The sequence below is a fragment of the Rhyacophila brunnea genome, unplaced genomic scaffold (genome assembly GCF_057557595.1).
Source record: "Rhyacophila brunnea isolate RB1 unplaced genomic scaffold, BYU_Rbru_1.0 scaffold_3, whole genome shotgun sequence".
NCBI lineage: Eukaryota > Metazoa > Arthropoda > Insecta > Trichoptera > Rhyacophilidae > Rhyacophila > Rhyacophila brunnea.
The window spans coordinates 28,550,520-28,563,680 of NW_028232965.1; the positions used below are offsets into that span (position 1 = coordinate 28,550,520).

The 13,161-nt window shown below is 31.4% G+C and overlaps 1 protein-coding gene across 1 annotated transcript in view; it reads right to left on the bottom strand.

Moving 5' to 3' along the window:
• Positions 1-10,372, bottom strand: part of LOC147068175 (uncharacterized) — a 55,215-nt gene extending 44,843 nt beyond the window's left edge. Inside the window, exons 1-2 of the mRNA XM_085952791.1 lie at positions 10,154-10,372; positions 1,211-1,541 (exon numbers count right to left, since the gene is read on the bottom strand). Coding sequence (XP_085808917.1) covers positions 1,211-1,285 — 75 coding nt within the window. The 5' untranslated portion in view covers positions 1,286-1,541; positions 10,154-10,372. The remainder of the gene's footprint in view (positions 1-1,210; positions 1,542-10,153) is intronic.
• Positions 10,373-13,161: the final 2,789 nt, after the last annotated feature.

Consider the following 13,161-nt stretch of genomic DNA (forward strand, 5'->3'; position numbering starts at 1 on the left):
CCTACCTGCTTATTCATTTAATTTTAATTAACATAATATTGCAAAATATGCAAGAAGAAATATTAAGAACGTTGGTGACTTATCTGCATAAAATAAATAGAACATGTTGAAACAAATATTTTTAAATCCATTTTCTTTACTATCTGTGTTGGAAGGTGATAATAATTAGTTACGCGGATGTCACTACTTACAGCCTATTTAGATCCTAGGTTTACTGGCTAACTGTCCTCGAGGTATCTCTGTTCCGAAATATCTCTCTCTGTATTCGGCTACAATAATTACACATACCTACTCTCTCTGATTTTTTTACTAGTACCAGGAAACAAATTCGTTAAAAAGATTAGGGAGTGCTTACTAGGACTCCTTCTTGAACCTTGTAGAGAAGTCTAGATCCATTCCATCTAACAACAAGACCTGTCATCTGAGTCTTATTACCCCTAAGATATTTTACACTTGAAATACATAGGTACCCAAAAATCTCTTGATTTTATTCGAATATTTTTATTTTTAAATACTTCGATAGTCTTTTCATGTTTCTACGTTAGGCTCCAGGTCTGACACACTTACATAACAGCTATCTATAGGTTTCACGATTTGTATTGCCTGACTACCATTATTTTCAATAGCAGATTTTGGTTCCCAAGTAATTAAAGGTGAATTGCTTTCAAATTGCCAATTTTCTTGTGTACTTTTGTGTACTTCAAATAAATACTTGTTCCACGTTCAATTAAAAAAAAACTAAAACCGGCTTCATCGGATGGAACATTTTATTTCATTGTTTAAAATTTATACTAATCAGATGAAAATGGTATTGATCTATTTTACAATAAAACCTGAAAGAACAACAAAAAAGGTTCGTTTATTGAATTACGTTTTGTGACCATAGAACAGATTAATAAGACTGTCAATAAGATTAATAATTTAGTGTTCCGTGATTCTGCCTTTAAATATTGCAGCAGAAATTGCCTACGACACAATATTTGTAATAAAATGTTTTGGGAATGATGTAAGTATTTTTAAATAACATTGGAAAATAGTCAAGTACCTATATTTAATTAGGATACAATTTTACGAACACAATAATGATAATATATAATATATTATCATCATCATCATCATCATCAGCCTGAATCTATCCACTGTTGGATGAAGGCCTCTCCAAACTGATTGCACTTCTTATAATAAATATAGAATTTAAAAAAATACTTACTGCTTTTATCACATTCAGTTTAAGTATTGCAAGGAACTGCAGAATCCAGACAACGCTCTTCATAGTCGACATCATCTTCTGTAAACGTCTTTGTTTAATCTTCTTAGCTTATATTATTTAAATAATTGTCACTGATTATTGTTTATTTTATCACAGATTTAGATGTAGGGATAATTAGTTAATACTAAACATCTAAGCTTAGTCTAGTACTTTATGCCAAAACATCGATAACATAACGTTCTTTTATTTTTGTAACACATTTTAATGTTTTTGCACTTATTGTGTTATAGCGATCCATTATTTTTTATTTAACTTAGTAACATACCAAGGACTGGAAATAAAACAAAAAAAAAATAACTATGTTTCCTGCCTTAAAATGTGTAGTACTCGTTCGGTTAATTAATATTAAGATATATTCCGCGAATAAATGACGTATTGAAATGATAGATCTGTATTTTCCCACTAAGAATAAATAGAATATTTTTCTAAATGTCCTCATTTGAATTTACCTTTCATAATTTTAAGTAAATTAGTATGTAGGTAGGTACCTACGTAGAATTTGTATTGATATTTGTTTAACACATTATGGACATAACAATAATATTATTTTTAATGGTATTAATTATCACATTCACAGACAAAATGACGGACTTATTTTCCTCAAATTAAAGTGTTTTTCGGGTATATTATTTAAACAGTAAATAAATACCTAATGTATTATTATAGTTCTTCCGATTATTGATATCATTTAAAATACGGATTATGATAATTACAAATTTGTAATTATTAGGGACCGTGCTTTCTATAATATGACAGAATACTTGAAACACATCTACTGTTTTTTTTTTAATAATAATATAATTATAGATAGGTACGTTTTAACAAGAATTTGTAAACTTAATTACACTATTATTTATTAATATCCAGTAGGTATACATAACTAGCCAATACGTACCATGACTATAAAATAAAATACTAAGAGTTATTTTTTACCGTTGTAGGTAGCTTACCTACCTATAATATACTTGACTGAGTAAATTGGCTAAACACCCATATTCCTGATCGATATTAAAATAACTAGTGGAGTCCGCCCCTGTCAGACTACTTGCCCTCTATATAGGCTACACGCCAAGACGATAATATTTAAGTTCCATTATATCGAAAAATAGAGCGACGATACTCATGTGTTTTTATTAGTGAAGGTGTCAGATCGATTGTGTCATTATCAATAATGTTAGCTATTTAAGAGACCGTATGTTTACTGCTTGGAGTACCGGATCACACCAAAATTGTAATATAATGTATCGTCATCGAATTAGCGTGTGTGTATCGAATTTTAAGACTTTCTGTATACTAGGCTAAAAATGAGCACGGTAGTGAATATTAATAGTGCTGCTGATTTTAACTCATGTTTTTTATATTATTATCGAGTAGAATATATATGATAAATACATAAATGCAGTCAATTAATAGATGAAGTGCTTCTATTCAGAAGTACATACCTACTACTAAATAATTTTTCAGATAAATTAAGGCAATTCCAACGGCTGTGCGTATATGACGGGTGGTGGTGGGGACTTTAACGTATTTTTATTAATCGACTAAACTGAACCCGTGATGATAACAACATATTTTTTTCTATCTAAAAGCACGAACCTTCCAACGAGCGTGCCAATGGCATGATAAAAGTTACCGCGTTTTTATTCTATATGGCTCCAGACTTGAATACATAAATCACTAAGTAGTTTGACTTTATTAAAAATAGTAGAATTCTCTCATTAATTGAGTATTATTGTAGATTGTAGGTATGTAGAATTAGACTCAGTGTTAAAATATTATCAGTCAAAATTTACTATTACAATATAGGACAATTTTATTCTGTCATTATTCTACTCGCGATGCAAAGGTGAAGAAATTTTGTTTATTTGAAAAGGATATGAAAATTTAGTATTCTGATAAGATAATTGTATCTAATTTACTATATTTGCGAAGATTTATAATGATTAGATAATATGACGTATCGCCCTCAATCGACGGTTCGAATCCCGCGTCCGGAAAAATCACATGTTATTTGTTATCAATTTGTTGAATCAAGTTGAAACGAGAATTTTCTTAGACGCAGATGATGCAATCGATTCGTCCAATGATTTTAAAAGGGGGCTGGATACATTTATTAAATAATACCAAAATTTCAAAGACACTAATAATACAAATCATTTTCAACGGCACAAAAGAGTGAGTTCAAAGCAAAATAATATGCTCGTACTTGAGAGAGCAGTAGGCACTGGCGGATTGTAGGATGTGGAAGCCCAACGCACCAACTAATTTTGAGGCCCACCCCTAAGTAAAAAAAAATATATAAATATTTCTAAAAATAATTATTATTTAGGGTGACAATCATGACAGATTGGTGGTTAACTTTTTGTGAAAAGGTACGTTTCTATTCGAGTGGTTATATTATGGCCTTCTTCGCTGGTATTTGCAGGTATTTGGTTATGATGCGGGCTTTAGTTTTTACTCAATTTGTGATAAATTCGCATATTTTAAAGATTTTGTGTGCCTATACTTTATTATTTGTATGACCGATTTGAACTGTTTCAAGGCCCCCTTTCATGACGAATCAATTGCGACATCTGCGGCAAATAAAATCACCGTTGGGAGTAGGGAAGTAGGTTAATTTGCTGATATTATCTGTATCCATCGACCATTATACTTTAATTGTTATTATGCTTTTAAAAAAATCTTTATCTATCTATATTTGATTTCTATAGTAATTTTAATACAATTTTCGTTATTGTTGTGCGGTTGATTTCGGCATGATTATAGCGATGTTAGAGAGTTGTTCATTTTTAGTGACGTATAACGAATTTCAACTCAGCTGGATTCACTTTACTGTGCCAAAAAGATTCATTTTATAATATATATGTATGTTAAGAAATCTCTTCGTGAAGCGATCAATATCTCTATCGGTTTGTAGAGCCAATAAAAAAAGCAAAATATGTTTGTCTATTAATCGAAAATCAGACAAAAACGAAAATGTGATAATTTGATACTGAAGGACGCCTTCAACGCAGTTCTCATATTATAATATTAGGTATTATAATTATAAATAAGTAAGTATGTATTTATTTTCAATAAGCTAAGGTGGAAATATAATATAAATCGTCAGCCTGACCACCTGACTATTGATCGATGTCTTTACTCGTTTGGTCAATTTCAAGGTGGGGTAATGACCTTCCGTATCTGTAATAAAGAGATAATAATAATTCACCGCGAATAAATAGCCACTTGCGAATTTTTATCGCGATTTTATTCATCTCGAACAAATTACCAAAAAAAACGTTATGCCAACAAATCGGAGAATCGACAATTTATTTTATAAATAGACCAGACAAAACGTGCTGTAAAACAGGAAAGCCTTAATTTATATCGTATTAAAAAACCTAACGTTGCTTTGAAAATGTTCCATGTGATTTAAGAAAGGAATGCTCGAAAATAATTGATTAAAAAATTATAATTAGTTACTATTCAAAAGAAAAATAAATCACAGAAACTGTGTTTATATTTCTTGATTTAAATATTAAGTCATTCAATAATCAAGGCATGTATAATATTATAATAATATTATGATTTTGTATTACACCTATTAAGTACATAAACTATTTATTAAATTAATATTGAAGGAACCCTGCAAGCACTCGCCCCGTTTGAAGTGGGCGGATAATGTCAAGAGGGATGCAGAAAGGCTGAGTGTGACCGCCTAGAGAGCTCCGGATAGAGATACCTGTATGATAGTTGTGTACTTGGCCATGGACATGAATTAATAGTCTGTAACTACAGGTTACCTAAACTAATATTTTACGGAAGCACTTCATATCAATACTTTTCTTGAAGAATGTTAAAATAAAGCTATACACAAAACAAGATAGAAATTATCAAAAAACATGAGAGGATACTGAATTATTTTGAAAGGAATATATTGAGAAGGGTATTCGTAGCCGTTTATAAACTTATATGGCCGTACGCGACGAAAATGCAATATGGCGAGGAATGTACAACACATGAAAGTGGGGTGACTCCATTAGAAAGGCTATGTCTCAACTCTCAAGGATGGAAAATAACCCAACACCTAAAAGGCTTTTATTTTATGGGAAATGAAGGTTGGGATACCTAAACTGAGGTCATTGGAATGTGTAGAAGAAGACAAACTATCTGCGAGGCTACACATCGAATCGAGCTTGCGGTAGACACAGGGGATGGAAACGGCCAAACCTCATAAATTGGATTGTTGTACCAATGACGAATTTTATTTATGATATTTACAAACATTCACTCGGAATATTTCAATGAAGTAATAAACGGAAAATTCGAGGTAAAAAGATGACGTTTTGCTTCATAATGTGTAAAATGATCATGTATAGATAAATAATAAAAAAAACTTATAATGTGACAAATAAGCAATAAATATTCTCACTTTTCGATGAAGTGGTTCAATGCTTTATTTCCTCATATCATATTTCATTGATATCAATCGCCGATCTACCATAATTGGGTATGTTTGCGTAAAACTACTATCAAGACACCTTTGGATTGAAAAAATATAAAACAAAAAACCATAATGTATATTTTTGATGCAAGGCTTTTTTGTGGGAGGTGACTTTTGAATTCAAATAAATTATTATTGAATAAGAAACACTTCAATAAACACCAGAGTAGGTAGTAGATTATGGTTGGTACAAAAATAATGGCAGTATATAGTGAAAGTTTCTGGAGAGTTGAGAGATGACAACGTGTTATGCACTCAATTGCAATAACATTTTAATTGCATGTTTGCAAGTTGCACATTATTTGTGCATTAATTCCTTGCTGTTGAATAAATTGGATCAATTTAGTGGATGATATTATACTCTTAGCTGTATTATAATATACACGTTTCTACTGGTGTAACTTATTGCTCAGACAGAGTTTTCGATGTGTTCTTTTCATTGTGATTAATGTGATATTAATAATTTGGTGAAAATGCATGTTGTATTTTACGGTGGTATAATCTTAATTATATTATAAAAAAGTACAAATCAGAAGATAGCTATTTCAGTTGTTACACCCAAGGGGGGGCTGAAATGGCTCTAGTCTGGGGGCCCGGGCTTGGGGGGGGGGGTCTGGCGTGGCAGGTCGACCAGTTAAGTGAGAACAATACACACCACAGATTTTCTCTAATTGTAAAAAAGGTCGCCTGCGGCGCTATTTACCTTGAATAATATTAACATATAAGAATCAGCGGCAATAATGCAATTTGATGTGATATGATATTTGATATAATTAAATGATATTTTACATGTAGATGTTATTTTGGATTATTTAAAGCGTGTTTCCTGACTTACATATTATGTGGCTATTTATCTAATATGCGAAGGGTTGCATGATACTTGGCTACATCTTATCGATCGGTAGGGGGCCCGCCATATTTTCTGGTCTGGGGGCCCGCTTCAGGATGTGGGGGGCATGGTAACACCATTATAAAAACTATATAAATAAACGATTTTACTTGTTTATAATAAAAATTATATTGCCGAGAAAGAGGATGTCTCTGAAGCCGTGAGCAGCGGGCACGGAAAAATGCATGTTGTTCATTCAATGTGTATTTTTGACCCATTGCAAGGATCAAGTAGGTTGGGCGAGTGGCTAATAAATAATATTATTACCTGTAAAAAATGGTTAATATAATTCCCAGTCTGTGGAGCGAGCGTGTATGGTAATTTATCTACCTACGTAATTTTATAATATATTTTCTTACAGAAAGAAACGAGATATTCTCTCTTATTCACTATATTAATTATTTCAAACATAATACACCAGTATTCCGGAAACTTTTTCGAAATAAAAATCCGGAAACTACTTTACCTGTGTACCGGTGTAGTGGGGGCGGATAGCACTGGGTCTGCGACCCGGGACTTTTTTTTACCAGGCCGTAGAACAGTTCTTATTAATATTTACATAAGTACAATAATTTTCAATCAGGTGAATATAGACAATATTGTCATTGTTAATTTTAACGAAAAACAATGATAACGCCTGAGGTTTTGCACCTAACACTAAACGAACTAGTAATATAAAATTTATAATAGTAATATTATTAACTGATTAGTAACATACAAAAAACTTTGACGGATTATAAAGTAACCTGAATTTAAAAAAAATATTAAATATGTACATAAAACGTCGATAAAATTAAAAACCCATTATTCACCCCAAGTGATTATAAATAAAATAAACGTGTTAATAACATCAAATTTAAATTGAGCTTTCTAACAAATTATCATGTAAAAGTATCATTATGGCAATGAAGATATTAATATATTTTTTATTTATAATCATTATTTATAATTAATCTTAATTTAATCTAACCTAACCTAGCCAGGCGGCTTTCGTGGTGCAGTGCGTAAGGCGCTGGCCTTCCACCCGAAAATATTTCTGAACACCACAATATTTCTCTCGAAGCCTGGGTGTTTGTGATTGTTCAAAATTACTAACAACCACCTTGTACGAATAAGTAAGGACATGGTTATTAATAATTCTAAAAAAAACCTGACCTGACGAAGGGGTAATTGAACAGAACAGCGACCGGACACTATTTTGTTTGGCACCACTGGTTATGGGTAATATTATGATTGTTTGCCAGAATTCATGTGATTCTAAGGCCAATGAAATTAGTGTAAAACACCATATTAGGTAGACTTAAATTCAATTGTCAACCTCTCACCACTTATCAATATGTGAAGGTATTCAATATTTAGAATTTCATTTAAATACATTTAATAAGAGTGGTGTGCATGCATTATAAAATTATAGTTTTCCATTTCTTTTTTGCATGGCTTTTCAATATAATGCTTGGAAAATTGATTTTTTAAATGGAGTTCTATCAACTAAATATTGTCTTAATTATAACGGTACGTATTAAAAAATAATAAGACAATTTCATACTAGGTACCTACCTACTTACTTTACTACTACTATTTTTTACTACTTATTTAATAACTATCAAGATTTTTTTTTATTATAATTGTTTAGTCTTTAGTATGTACGTATAATACACCTTATATCAGCGATTTCCAAACTGGCAGGCGCGGAGTGTTGCAAAGGGAGAGGAAAAGTTTAACACAATTATTAATGTAGCCACAAGCTTGCCGTTTGCAAATGCATAGTTTATAAAACGGTCGCTAGTTATAAAACTACACAAAAAACAGCCCTTTAAAAGGTTGTTTGCAAACCTGTCTGAAAATATGGAGACTAATTTTATAATACCTCACTTCTATACTATTGTGAATCGAGCTGGCTATCCCGTGAAAAAATGAAATAAGAGGGTCAAATCAGAATGTTAAAATTTGAGGTAAATTTGTTTAGGAACGATAATTCTGTTGAAATTAAAAAAAAAAACTGAGTGAATAAATCAATGCAAGGACCACTAATGCAATCACTGATTTAAAGAGACATACTGAAGGGATTTATAAAAATTTGGAGCTTTGGAAATCAAACTTACAAAAAAAAATAAGTTCGCCATGTCTCCACTTTTAAATGATTACTACGCCAGATATATTGAAGCAAACAAAAATCTATTTCCTGAGTTCTTGGTTAGTTTGCTAATGCACTTTTCACATTATTTTATTAATAGTGAAAAAGTTGCCTGCGGCGCTACTTTGTTTCAGAACTATTAAATATTTTAAATATGTAGTTGAAAGATCCTAGCCTGGTGGCCCGCTTCAGGATGTGGGGCCCATAATAGAATCCATTTGTCAATGAACAATGATGAATTTGGATTGACTACTATTGAAATTGATTGTGCTAATAAACAAGCCCATTCGTCACATGAAAAACAAATTAAGTAATTTAAAAATGAATAGGTATAATAATTATAAGTAGTAAAAACTTGTTTATTTATATTTTTTTCATTTCTGTATTAGTACATTGTTGACTATTTAAAAAGGTGTCTGTATTATTTAATGAAATAAAGGGGGAGAGGCGCCAAGATTAGATTTTTTTTAAAGGGAGGCGTAGTAACATAAAGTTTGGAAACCACTGCCTTACATTATAATGTATGAATGAAAACAAAACAAAGCTAAATGATCTACGGTGTGTGCAATCGTGCTTATTTTTAGCAATTTATTTTATCAACTTAACCCTTGACACTAAGATTGCTTATCTTGAATCTTATGTTTCAATAAGCACACAAATTACAATAATTTCGCGGAAGATGACATAATTATATTTAATTTATCATTTAACTTTTAATGACTCAATGTTTAAAGTGTGCAGTAATGTGTATTGACTAAAGGTTAATAAAGTTGTGTTAATTTATTAATGATAGCACCTACAAGCTAATTAATTATTATGACGTATAACTTTCCATTCGGAAAAATATAAATGTTGAATTTCCCAATTTGTTTACAGGTATATACTATACAGTTTGGGAACATGCATCCCTTGAAGCACCCTGACGATTATTTATTTTGCAAAGTTGTAGGCTATAAATACGTCTTTAACTACTAGGTCATTGATTTTCAAAGTGAAAGAAGTGAAATGAATAAACATTGTATCCAGGGAGTGAAAATAATCATCACTTATAATAATTACAAAACTAATATTTTATTCAAATTAATACACGACGAAAGTGCCTATACCTACTCTATTTTATTTATTCTTGATAATAGATACTTTATATTGTAAGTACCTGTTTACTAGTAAATACTAAATATTATTGTGTTTTATTTTAATTAATACCTTCAAGAGAATGTATCGCGAGAAGCTATTGAAGGATCTCATGTAATATAATATATAAGTGTATAAACATAGACGCGTTATATTATAATATTGTACATAATAATTTCTTAAAGAAATATCAACGCTCATTGTAATAGCTATAAGAAATTTAAATCTTTGTAAAGGCACCTAATCTGAATGATTATTGACTTATCAATAATATGGTGCACTTAAATTTAAATCACAACACAAACTAGTTTGAAACTTGATGCATTTTAAGTGACCACTTATCGATGCACTAAAAGCTTTCGCAATCGAGCTTTTGTAAATGTAGTAACTTTGTCCGGCCATCTAGAACTCCTGTGGCTAACAGAGTTCTATCTGGCACGAGTGACAGAATTACACTGAGCCTCAAATGGCGTCCACATTCGCTTTTATGATAGTAGACTTTCCACGAAAATCTTCGCGCTAGGTTCAAAGATGAGTGTACAGTAATTATTGACAGGTTAACAACATTGCATTTGGTGTTGATTTTATTGCGATGAATTATATGTGAGCGAAGTGAACAAACAAATTACAATTTTCGCGGGAATACAGATTTGTGTGAGTATGCTAACAAAAAAATGAACGTAGGCTTATCTGTAGTAAGTGTAATAATGATAAATGAGACGACCTCTATTTTTTTCATCACATTTTCTTGCTAGACGACAAAAACGGCGTATTTACTACTTACCTATTCAATTTGTGATGACTGATGAGATTTCATTTGATTTATTGATTCATTACATACTTACACAATATATTTTTGGGATTATAGAAGTACACGTAAAAGGTAGAAAATGTATATTTTAATTAAATATTCAATCCTCGTGGAAAAGTTAAGAATATACTAGGTACCTACAATAATATAAAATAATATCAGATTCTTTATATTATAGAAACAACGATATTTTGATATACCTCAGAAACATACTTATTAGAAAACATCCTTGAAATAAAGTTAAACGGAGTGGTTTCGCATCTAAGTAATAATTGAAACTACATTTAAACTGAAGTATCTATTTCAAATTTCTCTAATCACAGAAGGCGATCGGCATTGCGATCAATTTAAGGTAAATTACATTATTTTAACCAACGTCCAGCCCTAGCCATTTATTTTTTATAAAACATTTACGTTCTGTAGTGTACTAAAAACGTAGTTATAAGAAATAATTCTCATGAATCATAGACAGATCGTAGCTTAAACGCGAAAGCACTCGCCCGAAAAGTGAAAGACCACGAGTAGCACACGTTCATACCTGTTTCTGGATTTTTTTCATGTATGTTTCGGAGGTATTCAAAATTATGGGTACTATTTCTATAAATCCGTGAATTATTTTCGATACTTCGTTTGATAATAATTTACGTACCTAATGTCTTCATGATAACAGTATAATTTACTACTGTTTTACAATAAGGGTCTGATGATTAAAATTAACTCATTTAGTACTAACAACACGACTGGAGCGTTTGCATTACCTCGCCATTAGATATAGTTAACATGATATTTAAATGTGTTAATTAAATAAAAATTAACAGGTCAGCAGTGATTGTGTTAATTAAAGGAAATATAATTCAATGGAAATTAAGAGCATAATATTGTCGACAAAATTCTTGGTCGTAGTCAACCCCTCTCACCCTGCTCGATGCTACTGCGAGTGATCTACATGTAGCCGATGTCGGTGTTATTTGGCAAGAGATGCTACTAGATGTACTTGCTCTATCCTCCGTGACTGGAACGCAACATGGCGACATTAGTATTGTTAAAAGTTGGAATGTTTCTACATTAAATTGCACCAAAGCATGCAGATTATGAAATTAATTTTTATATTATTTTTAACAGTTAATGTAGGCAGAATGCATATGTATAGAAAAAGGGAAACAACTTGCAAGTCATTAGTTAAATAAGACATACCTAATCTATTTATTTTATTATATTTGACTCATATAATCCATAAAGACGAGACGTCGTTATAATTTAATGTAAATAGTGATTAAAATACGAGTACCTAGATACTTAACATGAAACTTTTCTACGTGTCAATCTGTTGGGAACTTTTAGTTCTTGGAGATATTAGTTAAAGCTTTCATGACCACTTTGACGTGCCTTGTCCAAGAGGGTAGATTAGGGCGGTTTACAATAATAACGAATTGTAACGGAGAACGGTGTTTATTAAATATCAAGACAATTCCAGTAGGTAGACTACAAGATTCAAGCAGACTAGCACTATTGTATAGACCAGACAAGCAATGAAGTCCGAATGTCAATGGTAACGAGGTCTGAGTGACGTTATGTAAAACGTATCCCGATTCCAGTCGTTGATGGTCCATTTTATATGAAGTTGTTTCTGACGGAGGATAGCATCGCTTGGTAATACCTCGAGGTAGGTAGTTTATATTTGAATTCTTTAATTTAATTTGTACATACGAAATAAAACTTAATATTAGAGAGTTGCAGATAGTTCTTTGATTTGGCCTTAAAACGCTGGTTGTGTACGACGAGTGCCTAAAATGGTGATATCATTAGCTACAATTTGTAATACCTAGGAGAAAGTAAATTTATAATTTGACATCACCAGGACTCGACATGAATGTTTATGTCATAATAATCAAATGCATCTCTATGCTATATGTCAGGGAGTAGTATTTATGGCAAAGAACGATGAATTGATTAACATTAATCATGGACATTCCACGAATGGACATTTATATTTGTCGAGTCGGATACGTTATCTTTATATGGTAAGTAAGGAGTGCAAGGCTTGGCAGCTTGGTGATGATTGGAGTCAGTGTTGCCATCTTCTTTTCAAACAACTATAGTACATTTATAAAAAGTAGTAGTGTTTCTCAAAAAAATATAAAAGGTACGCATTATATTCGGCATGTCATTATCAGAAGTACCTACATTTTTGTTTTCCCAAAAGAAAAATATCGGCACAAATTAAAAAGTCCATACAGACCACCGAAATGATGGGCAGCTTTAACATTCGACCATCATTTTCTCTGGTAACAATTTTCCAAAATTCAAAATTATAGTAATCTACCAAGATTTGTGTCCGAAAATTATAAATTATTGAATTTATTTATAAAATACAGTACATACCTAATTTATTTATATAGTACTTAATAGTACGCGAACCAATATTTATTTATTTGAA